The following is a 19,181-nucleotide window of genomic DNA, read 5'->3' on the forward strand; positions in this document are numbered from 1 at the left end:
CCCCAGGCCTAGTCACATGGACCTCTTTCCCCTTCCCTTCAACTCCATCTGCTGCCCGGCCTCCATACCTGGGTACCAGCCCCTCCCCTGCTCTCCTGGGGGCTTCGCCAGGGCATTCATCTGCCCAAGGCTCTGAGAGCATCTCGGGAGGGTGTCCTGCCTTCACTGCTCCCCCCCACACATCCCTCCAGCCACAACTGACCCTTGTTACCGCCATCTCATGGCCCTACACATCTGATTCCAACCCCACACTGCTTCCTCCCTGCACCTCACCCTCAGCAAGAGAACGGCTATCAGACCCCACGCTGCCTCCCTTCCCTGACGCTCTGAAGCTGGCCTGGGCTCTGGGGCCATCAAGTCTCACACAACGTGGGTACTGGGCTTTCCTGGGCCGTACACTGGTCCCGGAAGCGTCAGGCAAGCCTGCCCAGAGAGGACTTAGCAGGAGGGGTGGGTCCCCAGAGACTCCTCACTGGGGAAGTCTAACGGGGGCTCCCCAGGCCACCCCTCCCGCTGGGCACGTGGGGGTGCAGACTCACAAAGATGCTGGTGCCTGGGACCCTGGGTGCAGCTCCACACCAAGGGTGCACGTTGGGTGGGGTGCCCCTGGGTCTGGTAAGGACGCCAGCAGCCTCCCTTCCCTCCCCTCCCTTCCCCTCCTCCAGGCAGCTGCAGCATTTGGGAAATGCAGGTGCACTTACCACGGATGCCACCCCCTCTGCTCTGAAACTGAATTTCAGTCCCACTTGCTAGAGGATTCCCTTCTGGCAAGGAGACCACCAGCCATCACCAGGCACCTCCTCCCCTAGCCCCGCCCCCCCGTCCGTCCCCTCCCTCCCCTCCATCCCCCGTCGCAGGCCCACTCACTGAGCCCCGCTGCCTTTAGGGAACAGAAGAGCCCTGAATGGGAATCTACCCACGAATCCCACTCCCAACAAACAGGATGTACCTACCCCCAAAGGGATGTCTAGAACTGAGGCTGGATGTCAGAAACCAAGCAATCAGCTGGCTGAGGCCTCAACCACCAGGTGCCCTGCCCAGGCTGAGGGCAAGGCCAGTAGCCCACAGGGCATTTCATGCAAATGAGAAAAAAGGCAGCCATGGCCGGCCACAGCCTGCAGGTGCGAACAGCGTCTCGGGCACAATGGGACAAAGGCATCCTGTCCTCTTGGTGAACACAGTCCCACCCTCCAGGCCCAGGACCCACGGCTGGGCAAGCAGGGCGCTGGCTAGACTTCAGCCCTCACTCACCTTTTCCAGCAGAGAACGACCCGCGTAACCGTGCGCCATGACCGGAAGGACAGGGCTCCTCCCCACCCGGAAACACCAGCCCAGCAAGGGTAAGCACCAAGGTGGATTCAAGGTCAGAGACGGAGGCACTTGTGTGCACATGTGCAGGAACACACTCTCCGAGGGCCTGCTTCTGGGCACTGGGCGTGTCTCTAAGCACGTGCACACATGAACCTCGATGGGTCTGAGCATGTGAGTGTGCGTGTCAGCGAATCTGACTCTGACCAGACGTGTGTGTGCATAAGCGAACCCCTGGCTCTGGCCTGAGCTCGTGTGCGCAGGTGTGGAAGCGTGGACGTGCCACTGCGGACATGGGAACGTGCCCTGCGGGTCTGCGCTTCCGGGGTCACCTCTTTCCCCAAACTCATTTTCCCCGTCTGCTGGGTAGCGAGAGTAACTTCCCAGATTCCCTTGCACTTAGGTGTGGCCGTGTGACTGAGCAGTGGCAGTACCGGCCCGTGAAAGCCTCCTGTGCGTGACCCTCCACGCCTTTCCCCTCCTTCCTGGGACCTTGCGACCACCTGCTGAAAACGGGGGAGCCCCCACATGGAAGGAGGCTGGATTCTCAAAGCGCCCGTGAGGCAGAGCCTGCTGGTCAGGCGCCCGGGGCTTCCCCTGCGTAAGAAGCTTCCCTTTTCGGGGTGAGACACCCCCGAGATCCTAGGGCACCTGTTACCGAAACGGACGCTGCTCTAACAGGCACTGCCCCGGAAATGGTGCCATCGGAGCCCGAGGCCCTCATGCAACCACCCAGGGACACAGAGCGGCGGCTGGACGGAGGAGCCACCTGACGATGCGGCTGCAAGGCTGTGGCACCAGCGTCCTGTGGTGACCAGAGGGCGGCCGTGCCGAGGCTGAGGCACCGGGGACCGCGCCAGGAAAGAAGCCAGGGCCACTGCCGGCCTTTGCCTCCTGCTTTTTGTAACACAGACAAGCGGGAGACAAAGTCCGGCAAGAACGTGGAGCTGCAGAGATGAAGGGAAGAGAGGGACCCAGAAATGTGGGGCCTGCAAGCGTCCGAGGAGCCGCTGCTTCCAAACCCCAAGTCGTAAGACAAGACAGAAACCGGCTTTGGGGGACCAGGGCCCGGAGCCTCCACCTGGACCAGGGGCCCAGCCCGGTGTGGCCGCCTCCCACCGACTGCTGAGTCAATGCCTCAAGACAGTCAGTCACCTCTAAGTCAAGACAGGCCTGGGCGGAGGAACAGGAAGTGAGCTGCTGGGAATGGTCTAGAACAGCGGTTCTCAACCTGTGGGTCTCGACCCCTTTGGGGGTCGCCTAAGACCATCGGAAAACACATATATAATCACATATTGTTTTTGTGATTAGTCACTATGCTTTAATTATGTTCAATTTGTAACAATGAAATTGGGGGTCACCACAATATGAGGAAGTGTATTAAAGGGTCTCGGCATTAGGAAGGTTGAGAACCACTGGTCTAGAAGGATCCCTGGGTGTGGCTACTGTCACTGTGAGCCTTAACACAACCTTTGGAGCCTTTCAAACACGCAGGAGCCGGAAGTGGATGTCAACGCTACAGGCCCCAGAGGACATTCCTCCGACACCCACTGCAGAGGAGAGACCAGGAAGCGCCTTCCAGAGGGAGCGCCAGGGCCCCCGGAGGAGAGGGCGTTTCTCCCAGCAGCAGAGGGGGGTTTAAGGACGACCCTGCCCACCGCAGGCGCTGACCTGTGCTCTGTGCTGGCGGACTTCCTCGGGCTAGGAGCCGGGAGCCGGGAGCCGAGAGCTGCCGCCTCCCACTGCCCTTTTGGAGTGGGAGGTTGACTGTGGGGCTCTGGCCACCACTGTATTCTGGGTGTGTGCTGGGCTGTGAGATCAGTTAGTTCGTGGGTGCCAGACCCCACATGGGTGCCGAGGGGCCAGGCCAGTACCCCATGGAGTGGGCGGCCACCTCCCCAACATCCTCACCTTTGAGGTCACAGCCCTAAGTGGGTGGGCTTTCGGTGTCCCCCTTGGGGAGGGGTGGGTGTGCTCTGTGTGTGGGAAGAATGGAATGGATCATTGGTGACCTGAAAACCAGACGCAGCAAATACGTAACTAGCTGGTCACTATGTTTCTGCTTCCTCCTGGGGGCACAGCAAGGCCACACCTCCCGGCCTTCCTGGAAGGTAGGTTGTGCCATGTGACAGCTCCAAAGGGCAGAATCGGCAGGAGCGATGTGCACCTCCCGCGCAGGCCTGGCCCACAGGCCCTCCCCTTCTCGAGCCTCCCACACTCGGGAAGCCACCCCGTGAAGATGGAGCAGCTTCAAGACGGGAGGAGCCTGGGCCCTGCGTCGGCACTTGGGGAAGAGCTGCCCGCACACAGGGACACTTGTGCGTAACTTCACGTGACGGGGAAATAAATCTGTGTTACACCACGGATGTTGGGCAGCGCACCTGTTATAGAACTAGTGTTACCTTAAGACAGTGGGATCTGAACACATCTGTGCCTGCGTGAATCTGAACTCAATGTGAGCCTGAGAATATGTGCATACCCCTCCCTACGCAGCTGCACGGCGTAAGTGCAATAGGAGCTGTGTGGGCACGTGGGCATCACTGTGGGACTTAGCACGTGTATGCATGCCTTGAGGGGTCTGAGCATGTGTGTGTGTCTCTGAGCACATGAGTGTACATGTAAGAATGAGCTGTTAGTCTGAGCTAAGGTGAGCCTCTCAGGCTCTCTCCTGGCCAGTGGGGGAGGGGTGCCGGTCTGTAAGTCAGAACAAAAGTGTGCAAGGACATGGATCCCTGGATCTGGGCACACAGAGCCTACCTGGAATGTGCACGCGTTACCTCGTGGTCACCGTACAGGTGCATTTGTGTGCACACAGACACGCTCTGTGGGAATGAGTGCACATGGAGGCACCTGAGAGCATCCCTTTGAGGGTCTGAGCACAAGTGTGTACTTGGGAGGAGCTAAAACGTACACTTCTGTGAGCCCGAATTCCTGCATGTTTGTGCACGTGTGCACCTGTACCTGGGCAGGTCTGAGCACAGTGTGTGTAGCTGTTCTGAACATGCATCCAGGCACCTGCAATTCTAAAACTTCTGTGAGCAACTGGAAGTCTGTGTGTGTGTGTAGGATCGTAAAGGTCTGAGCACATGTGTGCACCTGTGAGCTGAGCATGGATATGGAATTCTGTGAATCTGAGGACATGTATATGTATGTGCCTCGATGGCGCTGAGCACACACGTGTGTGTACATGCTCAGGCCTGAACATACAAGAGCATCGTGTCTGAAACATGCGAGTGCTCCTATAGATCTAGCATGTACTGTCACTCTGAATATGCATGAGGAATATGCATGCCTCGACAGGTGTGTGCGAGCGTGCCACAGTGGGTCTGCACATGTATGTGCAGCTCTGAGCACATGCAAGTGCTGTGGTGCATTCAAGACACGCTGCATGTGCATCTTTGTGTGGCTGAGCACCTGGGTATGAAACTGTGGGTCTGAGCAGGTGGGCATCTGTGAGTCCACACCTATGTGTACATATATTTGGAGCTCTAAGCACACATGTGCAAGACTGTAGCTGAGTACATGTGTGTGCCTCTGTTGGTCTGGGTACAAATGACATGTGCTCTTCTAGTTTGAACACATGTACGTACCTGTGGAAGTGGACACATGTGAGCTTGCTGGTAGGTCCGTAAACGTGTGCATGGATGTGCTCATGCGTGCCTCTGGCAAGACTTGTGCGTGCATATGGCTGTGAGCCAGGCACTTCCTGCGTGCAAACTCAGATCCCTACAGGGGCCAGGCCCGGAGCAGTGTGTGGGTCCGGCGCTGAGACAGTGCGGGGCGGTGAGTGCGTCCGAAGGCACGCCCACGCAAATAATGTAAACACTGCGTCCAGCAAGCAATACCCTTTGTGACAGGGCTGCCAACCTCAGGTAAAATGACCGTGTTAGGTGATGGTCTCACCCAGCTGGGGGAGGGGCCATGGAGCCTGGGTCTGTGCAGGGCCCAGGTCATGGGAAAGGGTGGAAAGATGAGCGGGGAGGATCCTGGGCTTCACAGCTGGACCCAGAGAGGAGGATCCGACAGGCGGAAGGGGTGCAAACATCCTGGGCTCAGGCCCTGGCAGCCACAGTCTCCCGCAGGCCGCCTCCACCTCCAATGCTGACCTCGGGCCCAAGGAGGCCTGGTCCTGTGCCAGAGCAAAGGCCTCCAGTGGGATTTGGATCCGCCTGGGGAACCCTGCAGTGGTCCTGGTCCTTGCCTGGCCCCCCATCAGGATGACAAGAGTCCATTTCAAGTGCAGGTGGGTGACACGTGTCTGGGGAGCCCGTGGCTTCTGTGGGTTTCCTCCGGGGGCTCAGCGTGCATTCTGTCTTCTCTCCCTCTTACTTTAAAGCTGGGAACCAGGCTAGCCCACCACCCTCCCCCTACCCACTGACTTCTATTCCTCTTCCACCTCCACCACGTACGCAGCCCTTTTCCCAGGCAGAGCTGCCAGCGATCAGTGCAGTCCCCTCAGCCCTTCCTCATCCCCTCCTCCCAACACAGCCACCTGCACCCTCAGCATCACACCAGGCCCCTCGAAGACTCGTCGGGCTGGGGCTGGGAAGCTAGGACCTCGGTAGACAGTGTGAGGGTGTGGCCCAGGGAGGCCGTCTCTGCGTGGTGGCCACCTGTCCTCACTCATCTCTGTGTGCACACGGATGTGTGCCTCAATGGCTCTGAGGGTCCTGGACACCTCCGCTCACCCTGGCAGTCCCCATCCCAGAGTGTGGACACAGCGCATGTGTGCAAACATGCATGGTGGGGCCAAGTGCAGCCCTGCGTCCCAGAGCCCTAACCCAGGGCTCTCATGGACCATCCGTCACCGTCACGGAGGCACGGGCACCCACAGGAAACCTCAGGGAGAGACGAGTCGGAGGGATAAAGCCAGTGGAGGAGGGGTGCTGGGCTCCCGCTGCCCGATGCCAACGCTACGGTGCAGTGTGAGGGTGCGAGGGAGGGAGCAGCCCCACAGAGGAGCCGCCACAGCGGAGGGCGGAGGCGTCTGCTCCAAGAGCACAGGCCCTTGGCTGCACATGGGGGGCCTTTGCAGCCCAGCAGCCTGGGGCTCCCCAACTGCCATGGGGCCCAGGGCCACTAGAAAGATGCCCTCAGCTTTGGTCTACAGGGGGACATAGAGGGCAGTTGGGCTTGTCTCTGGGCATAAAGGCCTGCACCCCAGAACCCCACCTTTGGTCTCCAAAAGCTGAGCCACTGCTACAAGGCCCCACCCATACCCCTTCCGTGGTTGTGGCCCACCCTCCGCGTGAGCATCTCTTCTGGGGCTGGCAGACCCCCCGGGCCCATCCCCCAGGCCAGGTTCACAGGATGGACCCCGGTCACCCTGTCCACCTCAGCTGACCACATCACCTCCTTGAGCCTGCATGTACCTGCCCAGCCTCCAGCCTCCCGGTACCAGCAGCCCAGGTGCCAGCTGCTGGAAGGCCATCGGGAGACGCCTCTGGAAACCCAAGCAGGGGATGCGTGCCCCGTGGGCTCGGCCAGGCTGCGCAGGGCCCCTGCTCCGGATGGGAAATCTGGTCCCTCCCCCTTTCCCACCCTCAGCCTCAGGCACCGGGACCTCGGCTCCTCTCAGCCACCCTCCCACCTGCTCAGGTGACAGCCCTTGCACCCCCTGTGCCACTCCCCGCCCCACAGTTCTCAGTCGGACTCAAGGCCCACCCTTGCTTTGCCAATCTGGTCTCTCTCTGGGGCTGCACTGGAAGGAGCAAGCAGAGGCTGGACTGCCACCCCGGGAAGCTTCCCTCCCAGCCCTGTCCTCCGACCCGGCTACTGCCCTGCCCTGGCTTGGCTTGGCAGCCCTGGCAGAATGTCTGCCACCCCCTGAGACTGGGGATGAGGAAGCTTCGGGATCTAGCAACAACCTCCTCTACTAGTGACCAAGAGAACACCAGGCTCAGGGACTGATGGGAGTTGCAGTTCTGGACCCAAGAGCTGATGGGAGTTGTAGTTCCTAAACCTGCATTCCCCATCCCCTCTCCCCCAGGGCTCATGGGAGCTGCAGTCACTCAACTTTCTAGGGAAACGTCTCCCTCTTTCCCTCCCAGCATCCCTTGGCTCTCAACCCCAGACCCCAAGCTAAGGACCCCGCTACCTCTGAGGGCTGGGGCACCAAACACAAACTGCCTCACCAGAGGGCACTTGAGGGACCTGGGGGCGGGGGGAGGGGCAGTAGGGAGAGGAGCTATCAGGGAAAGCTAAGGGCTGGCAGCAGGCCCCTTGGGCTTGGCCAGGTGGCAGGGACAGTCGCCCCCCTCCCGTCAATGTCACAGTGGGCCCGGGGCAGGGGAGGGGGGAAAGGCACTCACCAGTACTGGGCTCACACTCCTCCAGGTCCTCGTCATCGCTCGGACACTCAGCCGAGGCCACCAGGAGGTCATCTGTGTTCTGGGGGTGAGAGGAGGGGTGGGGGAAAGAAGAGGGGTACAGGTGGGTCAGCAGACCCCCACCTCTTGAGGTACAGGATGGCACATGGTTAGGGGCCCTGGGCTGAGACCACACCCGGGTCCGTGCCCAGCTCTGTCATCACTTGGGTAACCTGGGCCTTCATGTCCCTCGTTGCAAAGGGAGAGTGAACAGCACGCCCTGCAGTGGCCCCCTCAGCTCCTGGGGCATCTGGGGGGACTGGACACCACACCTGGGACCTCAGGGCTCGGGCAAGGTCCCCCGCCATCAGGGGCCTCTGGAGGCCAGCAGGGGCCGAGAGGGGGAGCAGGGCCTGGGGGGCTCCTTAGCTCCAGCCTGACAACCCCATCACCCTCATCTCTCTCCCAACCCCCTTCCCTGAGCCGGGGAACCAGGCTGCGCACAATAATTAGGGCTGTGGTTGTCATGACAACGGGAGTCGACTTTGTCAGCATTTTGTCTCCTGATTGCAAAGAAAGAGAATCCCCAAGATGAGTGAGTGTAAGGGGGGGCCCTCTGGGGGTGTTAGGGAAAAGACCCTGGGAGGGAAACCCAGGGTCCAGGCAGGAAGGGAGCCTGGGAGACTGCTGGATGGGGGCGGGGCGGCGCCTGGCTGAAGGTCAGGATGGGAGAAGTCTGGGGTGGGGAGGGGAGAAGAAGTTAGATCCTGCCTCTTCCCCAGCCCCTGATCTTCAGACACTGCCGCCCTCACCCAAGGGCTGGGCGGGGCCTGGAGGACCCCTGAGCACTGTGTCTCCTGCCCCTTCTCACCAGCCTCCCCTGGGGGGCCTCTCCACAGCCATGACCCCAGGGTCCCCCCTCTGCTGCATGGATGGCCTGCCCATCACCCCGCCACTGCATCTGAAGGCTCTTCTGGCCCATGTTTGAGGGCACTGGGCTTGTTGGATGCCCAACCTTGGGGGAAGCAAGGCCTTTCTCCCAGGACTCCCCGCTCCTTAGGGCAAGGCCTGGCGTCCGAGGGCCCTCCGTGTTCTTGGTAATGAAGGCAGAGTGGAGGGACGGTCCGCCTGTCTCTCTGCCCCATGAGCCTGTCAGCCAATCCCAGGGTCCCTGCAGCACGGACCGGCCGAGGTGGGACCTGGAGCTCACGGAGCCCAGCCCTCATGGACAGAGGCCAAAGGCAGGACACGCCCCCATGTGGCCAGAACCCCTCCCTCAGCCTGGGAGGGCAGAGGTCCCTCTAGGCCCAGAGGCCCAACAGCCACAGCAGCGGGGGACAGAGCAGCTTGGGTAGGGACAGGGTGACCAAGCCAGGTCCAACGTGCCAGGTACGCGCACTCCCTGAACCAACAATCCTTGCGGCAACAACGAGGCCAGGCCCCCGGCTGCCTCAGTGAGTCACACATGCTCGAAGGCGTTAGCCACCAGGAAAGCCAGGCTGGGCCTGCCCCAGCGGGGCTCATTCCCCAGGCACAGCCCCTTCTGCTGCTCCTCTGGGTACAAGAGAAGACAAACCCCTGGGCGGGACCTGGCCTGGGCAAGCACCTGAGCAGGCGGGCGGGCACTGGGAGGGGAAGCCCCCGCACCCACTGAGGGCACCGAGGCTGCGACAGGCGATGCTGGCCCAGGGTCACAGGACGTGTGAAAGCAGGGACCGGACCTGCATGCCCCCTGCAGGGTCCCAACAGTCAGAGGCCGCTTGGGCCCGCCCCAGCCTCAGGGGCTGCCATGCCCGTGAACCACTATTCCTCTAGTGCTGCCACCTCTGTGCCCAGAGCAATGCCATCCTGGTCCACGTCTCCACCGGCTGCCCACGGCACTGGGCGTGGCTTCCATTACCAATGGGCAGAAGGGTCATTCTGCCCTCCCCCCACAGTTCAGACTTCCTCCCTCTTAAGTGGGGGTAGTCTTCCCTGGTCTAGCTGGGTACCAAACCGCCCCTCAACTCTGGGGACGGTCCCCTAGAAATAGTGGGCACCTCCCCATCGGGGTCACCAGGGCGAAGGACACGTCATGAAAGGAGACCTTGGCCGCCTCACCAGAGCCGTCACCACCACAAGGATCCCAGGCCCTCAGACCCTCCCCGGGTGCCCCACCTGAAGCCCTGCCACTGGTCTGCCCACGGGGGGGAGGGGCCTCACCTGGGTGGTGCTGTCCCTCAGCGTGGGGGAGCGGCCCCGACGGGTGGTGGTGGTGGCCATGGTGGTGGTGGTCTCCATGATGGTGGTGGCCATGTCGGCCAGCAGGGTGGTGGCCGTGGTCTCCGCACTGAGCAGCACGGACGGCCCCTCCCCCACCAGGCGCAGGTGGCCCTCGGTCCGCACGTTGGGGTCGCTCTCGGCGGCCAGCGCCAGCACCTTGAGCCCATTGTAGTAGAGGCCGGACACCTGGCCCTGGAAGGGGCGGCCCTGGTCCCGGCCCCCGATCTTGATGGCAGCCTGGCTGTTGAAGATGGTCAGCTGGCGGCCTGGGGGTGGGGGGGCGGGCCAGGGTGACAGATAGAGGAGGGACAGGCAGTGGGGGAGACCAGGAAAGGAAGGGAGAATGGAGAAGAGCCAGGGGAGGGAAGGGAGTCAAGGTGGAAACCAGCAAGTGGGGGAAGGGAGAGAGGGAGACACAGGAAGGGCAGAGACCAAAGGGAAAGTCCTTGTCAGCCACAGCCCCAGCCCAGCCAGTGGGACCCCAGGGGGGAGGGTCCAGGGCACACAGGGGCTGGGAAGGGAGCCAGCGCCCCCTCACCATGCTCATGCCCTGGCCTTCCCATCCCCCTCTCCCCTGCTCTCCTCTCCTCTCCTGCTCCCATCCCCATTTGCTCCCTCTGCTTCCCCAAGCGCCCCACACCCAGCGTCCAGCCTCGGCCCCCGCGGCCCTGGAAGCGGCAGAGAGAGGCGCAGAGGCCAAGACAGAGGAGGCTGCAGGCTGCGTCAGTGTTGGTGCGAGTGCGTGTCAGGGCAGCGGGCGGACTGGACAGTGCAGGAGGAGGATGCATGAGGAAGATGCGTGAGGAGGATGCGTGAGGAGGATGCGTGAGGGTGGGAGAAGCCGCCAGGACCTCACTGCCCTCCCAGCCACGGCCAGGCCCGCAGACCTCTGGCCAGGCTCCCTGCTCTCCTCCCGAGGCCCAGCCACTGCCCCGCCCGGATCGGGCCCTGGAGCGCAGAGGCCTCCCCGCCAGGAGTGCAAGCACAGAGATGGAAAACGTTAAAGGGACCTTTCTCCGCTCGCTGACAGCCAGAAAAGCAAACCGCTCCAGCTCCAAGCCACTCCTCACTTAGCGGCTACCCCTCCGAGCTCCCACCGGGGTGGGCTTCTGCTGTTCCTCCGATTTTAATGGATCTGGGGGTCGGTTTAACCCTCTGAGTTTGTTGCTTTGGTTTGGTTTTTAGAAAAGATATTTATTATGTTTAAGTTTAGATTTAACTTTGGTTTTGGTTTTGCTTATTTTGGGGAGGGAGGGGGGCAGAGGAACTCGACGCTGCCCCCAGCTCCCGGGACCATGGGCTGCTGGCGCTGGGGGGTTTAAGACCTGGCTTAGCCCTTGTTAGCCTCTGGTTAGTGCCTCGTTAGCGATCTGGTTTAGAGTTAGTGCTGACGCCCTGCCCCAAACCTGGGCTGAGGACAGTCCAACTTGTGAAACCCGTTCTCTCTGAGAAAACACGGTGCCCGGGGACCCCCCCCCCCGGGGCCCCGTGTGGCCTCTGGCTGAAGACCGGCCGCGGCTATGTCTGCTCGGCCCCCCTGTTCGGCCCCTCCTCCTGCAGCACCTCCCACTGCCCAGCACCTCACTCAGCCTGGGGCAGCACCTCCATCTTACAAGTGGGGGGGCCGGAGCCCCGAGAAGCTGAGCGTCAGTGATGGCAACTGGAACACCAGACCCAGGAGGGTCCCCGTGTCCACGGCTTCCCCCCAGGCACAAGAATCACGAGAAAAACGGGGAGGAGAGGGTCCACAGCCGTCAGACACGCTTGGGAAGTTTATTTCCCAGATAAGCAGCAGTTTCTCTCTCATGGGGCTTCGCAGAGCCTTCAGGGGACCCACGTTCCTCTTCACCTCCAAGGGGGAGAGCGGGACGCGTTTCCCAGGCTCAGCTCGCAAGTCTCCTCTCACGAGGCATCCCCTGGGGCCCCTGCTTCCCGGGACACATTTTAAAACTGGAAAACTGATTCATTCAGTAAATATTTATTGAGCACCGACCACGTGCCAGGTGCTGACAGCATAATCCCTCCAAGGATGCCAAGCCTTCCCCTCCAATACCTGCTGTGCCTACTGCATCTCACCCTCAGGCACCTGTGAGGGTGGCGGGGGGGGGGGGGGGGGGGGTGCGGCCCGTCTCCCGGGGAGGGAGCTGAGGCTCAGGAGGGCAAGTCTTGACCCTCTCCCCCAAGGCCACACAAAGGGTGAGCGTCTCCTTCCACAGCGGGGGAAACACTAGATCGAGCCAGTCCTTCACTTGCTAGGAGAGGAGGTAGAGGCCTAACGAGAAGGTGTGACCACGCAGCTGGAGAAGGAGGGGTCGGCTCCCATCACCCGCTCTTCCCCACCTGGACCAGGAGACCATCCCCCCACCCGGCCCGTCCTGCTCTCCCGACCCCTTGGGGTCACAAGTTGTCCCAGCCTCAGCCCAAGCTGCTCCCTTAGCCTCTAATTCTGGGAGAGGGAGGTGGTAATGGAGAGGAAGCTACTGGGTTCGCAAACGTGGCCCCTCGGCCCCACCTGCCATGAACTCCTCAAAGGGTTAAAGCTCGCCCCGCTGGAGGGTCAGTGCGGCTGGGGCCGCAGGTCTTAGCGATGCCTATGACAGTCCCTTTAACTTTTTGTCCTGCTTCGGATTTATCGCGTCTGGTTATCAGCATGTTTAGTCCCCGCGGGCTGCGTGGGGGCTGGAAGTGACATTTGGGGTTTTAGTTGGGGAAGGCCCCAGTGACATTTAAAAGCACAGTTATCAGCTGGTTAGATGGAGGTTTAACAGGGATGCTCCCCCCTAGAGTTTAGCCTTAGAGGTACAGAGCTCGCCCCCCTCCAAAGGGAATGGGATGGCTTGGCCCGTGGCCCCAACTTCCCTCGGTGACAAGCGGCCTCGCCACCCGCAGCCCCTGGCGCGGACGCCGGTGGGACGGCTCCCCCTGCCCCTCTGCCCTCCTCTCCCCGCAGCTCCACTAGCTCTGAGGGCCCTTCTGGACCACGGCGGGTCCACTGCAGAGAGGGGCCCACTGCCACTTTCTTGGGGGGCCTTTCCAGTAGGACCTGAGGCCCCCACTTTCCTTTCCTCCTCAGATGACCCTGGGGCAGTCTTCCTACCCTCCTTTGGGTCCTAGGATCAGCCCTTCCTGCTCCCCAGAGCCTTCCTGCTCCTCGCTCACGGCGGCCCTCAGCTGGCCCTCGGACAGCCTGCGCTGACCTCCCTCCCCTGCACCCCAGCCTGCTTTCCCAGGGGGTCAGCGTCACAGGTCACCGAGTCCCCGCCCAGGCCTAGATGGACAAGCGCTCTTGGGGGAGAACCCCCGCCCCTGCCCGAACCAGCACTCCCCGGACCGACCCTTGACTGCAGAGAGAAGGGGGCACCCACCCGGCGGGACAAGTGTCCCTTCACGCGGGGTGGGCGAGGGGGAAGGCTCGGATGGGGGAAGAGAGAGCTCTGCACCTTTAAGATAGTGTTTTTAAAGTTAATTAATTAATTAATTAATTAATTCTGGTTAATTACCTTTGTCGAGCAGCCACTCATCTACTACTCGACCAAGCCGGTAGGGGATTCTCTGTCTAGCAATCGCCAGGCGCTCGTTATCAAAGTTTCCTTGGAAAAGTTTAGAAAGACAGTAGGTTTCTCAGGCGGCGAAGTCCAAAGGCGTTCAAAAAGTAATCACGCATTTCTCAAGAGACTCAGCGAAGCGGCCACCTCCCCCGGGAAGCGGGAGGAGACGTGGGCCCCTGGTCCTCCCGCCCCTCCCCAGGCTCCCATCCAGAGCCAGTCCACCCTGCGGGCAGGAGCGACCCAAAGAAACAGAGGACAGAGAAGAAAAGGAAAGGGGATGAAAGAAAAGGCAGCTGGAGGTCAAAGGTCAGAGGTGAAACAGGTTTATCTGCGCTCAGGCTGTGGCCCCCTTCCTTCCCCATCCCAGAGAGGGGCAGCGGGTGGGAGGGGCATTTAGCAGGTTTAAGTCAGGGGACGGAGGCCTCCATGGCCCGGCTGGTTACTGCATTTAGAGGGCGTTTAGACGGGGAGGGCAGGTTAAGCAGGGGTTTATGCGGCATTTAGGGGGGTGGCCCGACACACTCATTTAACAGTGAGATTTAAAAAACACTTCTCCACGCCAGCCTCAGCTCCCTTTCCCCTCCTGCTCAATCCCAGCATTCCCTTCATCTCCCCCTCCCCCCTCCCCCCCCACCCCCCCCCAACCCCCCTGCACCGACCAGGAGCCCAAGCCCACCGCTGCTCTCACTGCAGGCGCTGAGGTCCCCCCCCACCACCACAGGGGACCTCAGCGTGGTGCCTGGATCCTACCCAGCAGCCCGCCCACCCGCTGCCCTTCTCTCCGCTCTCCTGCCTTCTCACCTCCTCTTCCACCCCCTTCCCCCACCCAGGCTTCCGCCCTGTGGCACCTTCAGTCCTCTGCCTGGCGGCACCTCAGCTCCATGCCAAGACCCTCAGACTCCTCTGCTCAGGTCCCCTCGCCCTTCTGCCCTGTGGACCCCGGCCCTGCTCCTGACCTCCTGACCCTCTCACTCACGGCCTTTCTCCGTAGGCTGATCCCCCATAGGCCCTAGCCTGCACCTTCTCTGTCCTCAGCTGGTCACCTGGCTGTGTGCCTGCTCCTCTCTCCACTCACCATTCTGCAGGCCCCGGGGCAGGAAGGGGTGTGTGTGTGTGTGTGTGTGTGTGTGTGTGTGTGTGTGTGGAGGGACGGCTGTCAGTGTGCCTGGGAGTTCTGTGAGCTCTCCCTCGCCGTGGGCTGTGGGTGATCCCAGTCGGCAGCCATGGGAATGAAAATGATTTCCTTTGGGAGTCTGGCCGCTCCTCCCATTGAAACCACTTACATGCTGTATAGCAACCTGCACCCTGGCTGGCGGGGGCTTTCCCCCCACCTCCCGCTGCACAGCTGCGCTCGCCTGCCCAGCAACACCTGGGCCTGGGCCTGCCTGAGTGCACCCCCCTCGAAGGAGCACCCCACGTGTCCACGTGTGCACGGTGCTGCCCCCCTGGGTGACCATGAGGCAATGAGTCACTGCCTTCCCTACATATTCAGGTCACTCAGGTTTAAGTAAAAAATGGACCATTCGTTCCTTTAGTCACTCAACAAACTTCCCTTGGCGCCACTCTGTCCCTGGGCTGGATATCAGGGACGGAAAGATGAAGGCCTGGCCCTTGCCCAGCAGGAGCCCCAGCCACGCGGGGAGGCTGCTGGTGTCTAGCAGAGCTCTGTGTTCTGCCACAGGGGGCACGGGCATCGCTCCTGGGGTGGGCGGGAGGGGCCCAGGAAGACACGGAAGAGGAGAGGTGGTGTGGCCAGAGGGAGTCAGGGAGGGAGGGGAGGAGGGAGGCGCATGTGCAGGGCAGAGGGCAGCAGGCATTCAGGGACCCACCTGTGCTGGGATACCCGTGTGTGTGGCTGTGTGTCTATGTATGTGTCCGTGTGTGTCCCGAGAGGAAAGGGAGAACGTTCGTGTGCCTCACTGAGCACGTAACGTCTAACAAAAGCTGTTGGTGAGCCCTCCTCTGGCCACACCCCTAGTGCTTTCCTGGGCGTATCTCAGGGTCCTCACAGCATCGCCGTGCGGAGGGTGACGCCCCCTTTCAGAGGTGGCACCTGAGATTCAGAGGCCAGATGGCTCGTCCAAGGCCACACGCTTGTGAGCAGGAGACCCAGGAGGAGGAGCAGGTGCTGCTGCCTCCAGGTTCCTGAGCTGGTCTCGGTGCTCCCTCCGCGTCCCGGGCCAGGCTGTGGGCTGCGCACACGCGAACCCGGCCTGCTGTGCGCTCGGGGCGACCGCTGTGACGGGGATCTGCTCACCGTGCGCACAGGCCGCCACCAGCCCTCAGGCTACTCTGCTTTGCAGGTGAGGGGTCCCCCACCCTCAGTCAGGGGCCCGAGCCCAGGAGGGCAGGCGCGACTCCTCCCACCTGGCCTCTGGCCCACTGGGCTCCGCGGGACAAGCTCAGGACCTGAGCCGAGACTCCCTGCGCTGAGGCCTTCCTGCCCCGTCCTGCCCTGTCCACACAGGCTGAGTCTTCACTACTACAAAGATCGCTCTGATGTGTGTGTGGCTGAGCCAGAGAGAGACAATTCTGATGCCCACGGGGCGATCACACCCACACAGCCGCCTGCGGTGTCTGCGCACGGGTGGGACTTAACACAGGAGCGCTGTGTCTGAGTGACCTCACACTCGCCCGGGCCTTGGAGCAGGCTGCCCCCCGACACACACACAGGGCTGTGTGCCCTTGTGCCAGCCTGACCGTAGGAATATCCGCAGTCACTCAGGTGCCAGGGGCTGGCCCGTATGACCACGGCCTCTGTATTTATTAGTGGCCATGAGGCTCCCCATGTTTGGGTAAAGCTTGCACGATGGTGAGCTGTGAGCTGACACTGGCATCTTTCTTCCAGCATAAGTGGGGCCGTGAGGGTTCGTACCTGCACCCCTCACTGTCTTGCCCTCACCCCTCTAGTTCAGCCTGGGGCAGCTGCCCTGCCTCCACCTCGACTGTCATTGCTGCCTGAGAGAGGAACTGAGGCTGCAGGCGCCCTCAGCCTCCGTCCGCACTCCTGTGTGTGACTGCAGGTCGCTCGGCCCGCATCTCCACGCCTGCGCTCCTGTGGTTCTCCCCGCGGTGGCTCCGTTTCCCTCCCTCCCTAGCTCCGCACTGAGGCTCTGCTCCTCTCCTCCGAGGCTGTCCACCCGTCACTGCTGGTCTGTGCGACAGCGTCTGCATATCCCTCTCTGCGTCACCCCGGGAGCGGCCCCCGTCTTCGCTTGGCTCAGGGACTATGTCCCTGTCTCCCCATCGCTCCGCTGGCCTCCTCGCACTGAGGCCTTTCTCTGCCTCCCTCCGTACCTTGCAGGGTATCTGCTGCCTCGTTTCTTTCATGTCCTCATCCCTGTCCCTCCACTGTGCCCCTCAGACCTGGGTTTGTCCTCGGCCACCACAGCTGCCACACACTTGAACTCGGTCAGTTTGCATCCCTGTGTTCGCCTGTCCCGCCCCCAACACGGCAAACCCCCTGCACGCGGGGCTGCGTCCCCTCACCGCTGCGTCCCCAGGGCCTAGCGCAGGGCCTGGCGCCCAGTAGGTCATCAATAAAGGTTTGCTGAATGCACTGGACCATATTTTTCACTCTCTTCACTGTCTCTCTCCCTTACCCCCCGAGCCACCGGGGTTCCTTTTCTCTGGGTCTCCATGGTTACTTCTCTTCCTTTACCTAGATTTCCTAATAGGGATCTCTGACTTGCTCTTTGTGAAAACCTTGGTTTGTTCCTTGGTTCGGTCCTTAGAACAGCTCTGCCTACTTGCGAAGACGTGTTTTGGGCTATTTCCGGATCTTCTCCCCTTGATTCTGCATCTGTCTCCTCGTTTCCACCTGTCCCAATCTGAACGCATCCTTTCCCCAACTGTCTCTCTACCTCTACCCTTCCTCCTCGTCCCATCTCCCTCAGCCCCAAACTGGACGGGGCCTTGCAGCCTTCCCACTCAGCTCCGCCCTCTCCCTCACACCGCAGGGACCCCCGTCTCACCCAGGTCCTGCAAAGCCCAGCCTTCCCCAAACCGCTGGTTTCTTTAGCCCCGCCCCCCGGGTCCCACCCCACCCCCAGCCACACCTTCTTGTAGCCTCGCCCCGCCCACAGCGGGATGACACTCCGCGTGGCCCCGCCCCAGTGCAAGCAGTGCTCCTATCAAAGGCTGCCTTGCCTGCCTCGCCCCTCCCACCACACTGCGTCCCGTGCTCCCAGGCCACCCACCTACCTGCCGGGTACCGCTCGTTGACTGGCCAGCTGTCCACCTGCAAGGTGGCATTGCCGCCGCTTCTAGTGAACCGCACCACGTGGTATTTGCCGTCGCTCACGATGGCGTTGGGCTCGTCGATGGTAATGTCGTCGGTGCCCACATTAAAGATCACCCCCACGGTGCCCTGGTCCTGAGGACAGAGAAGGAGAGCTCAGCGCCTGGGAGGGAACCTGTGACCACCCCTGGCCCAGCGCCAGGGCACTTCTCAGCTTTCCTGTGCACTCTCCCAGGCCTGCCTTTGCTGGACGCTCTCCCCTGCCCAGAGGGGGTGCAGAGCCTGGGCCCGGGGGACCTCCACCAACCACCCCTGCCTCTTGCCTTTAGTTTATTCAGAATATTCACAAACGTGTACAGGGCACCTGCTCTGTTCAAGGGCCACTAGCCCAGACCTCAGGCAGGACGATCAGGATCGCCACGGGGATCTGTGGGAGCACAGAGGTGGGGCCTCCCTAAGGCACAACCAACAGAGAAGTCCAGGGAAGTCCGCCCTGCCTGGGGAAGGCCTGACCCCTTCCCACCACCCCCAGCGCGATCAGCACTGAGCAGGCGCCGGGGTTCCCCACCAGGGCCTCAGCGCGCCCTTCCTGCAGCCCATCTGGCCCCTGGAGGTCAGGCTTGCGTGTGGGGAGCAGAGGTGGGGTCTGAGCTTGGGAAGAGATCGGAGACAAACCATGTTGGACTTAACTGAGGAAAGGGGAGCGAGCATGAGGTGTGGGCAGAGGATGGGGCTGGGAGGGGGAGGGCCAGGCAGAGGACAGACAGGGACTGAGGCTGGAGAAAGGGAGTGGTCGGTCTGAGCAACCTCTGGGACCAAGCCCAGGCCCCAGAGAGGCCCCGTGTGGGAGCCTGCGGAGGCCCCCGGGGTTCCAGGCCGGGAAGTTCGGTCGGGGGTGCCTGAGTGAGAGGGAGGCGTCACCGAACGCAAAAGCGTGCTCCCTCCATCCCCACAGCAGCCCTCCGAGGAAGCTCACAGCACCCCCATTGTACCGAGGAGGAAACGAGGCTCCGGGAGGTTCAGTGACGTCCCCAAATCTCACAGCCCAGAAGGAAGGAACCCCAGACTGAACCCCAGGTGGCCTGACTCCAAAGCCAACGCTCTCCCCGCTCGTCCAGGGAGACACTGCTCACGTCGCTGGGGTGGGAGTGGTCCAAGGGGCTGCCGAGGCCGGCCCACCTTTGAACCCAAAGGTGTCTAAAGACGCCAGACGAAGGCCCACGAGGCCTTCACCGGAGCCCCTGGTCCATGCCCCTCCCTCCCAGCCGCACCCCTGACCTGAGCCTCCTGCGTTCCCACGCCCCTCCCCCACAGGACCGGCACTGGCACAGGGTCACAGTCCGGCACCGAGCACACTGCACACTGCACTCCTGCGTCCCCCCGAAAGACTGCTCCCGTCCGGCCCGGACACGAGGGACCATTCGGCGGCCACCTCCGCACCAGTGGGACCCAGCAGCTGGGTGGTACTGGGGTTGGGGATCGTGGCTCACAGATGGGGTCAGGAGTGGGGTTTGG

At 61.9% G+C, this 19,181-nt stretch overlaps 1 protein-coding gene across 18 annotated transcripts in view; it reads right to left on the minus strand.

Moving 5' to 3' along the window:
• NRXN2 (neurexin 2) overlaps positions 1-19,181 on the minus strand; it is a 106,279-nt gene that overhangs the window by 5,744 nt on the left and 81,354 nt on the right. For 10 of the 18 annotated variants that reach the window (XM_070427407.1, XM_070427408.1, XM_070427406.1 and 7 more), the window contains 4 exons: positions 17,630-17,801; positions 13,379-13,468; positions 9,819-10,144; positions 7,620-7,698 (listed from right to left, as the gene is read on the minus strand). In XM_070427407.1, the coding sequence (XP_070283508.1) occupies positions 7,620-7,698; positions 9,819-10,144; positions 13,379-13,468; positions 17,630-17,801 (667 nt within the window). The remainder of the gene's footprint in view (positions 1-7,619; positions 7,699-9,818; positions 10,145-13,378; positions 13,469-17,629; positions 17,802-19,181) is intronic. The other 8 variants (XM_070427403.1, XM_070427411.1, XM_070427415.1 and 5 more) reach the window with 1 other exon arrangement.

This window comes from Myotis yumanensis, unplaced genomic scaffold (assembly GCF_028538775.1).
Source record: "Myotis yumanensis isolate MYYU_CA2020_CCGP unplaced genomic scaffold, mMyoYum1.0.hap1 SCAF_10, whole genome shotgun sequence".
Taxonomy (NCBI): Eukaryota; Metazoa; Chordata; class Mammalia; order Chiroptera; family Vespertilionidae; genus Myotis; species Myotis yumanensis.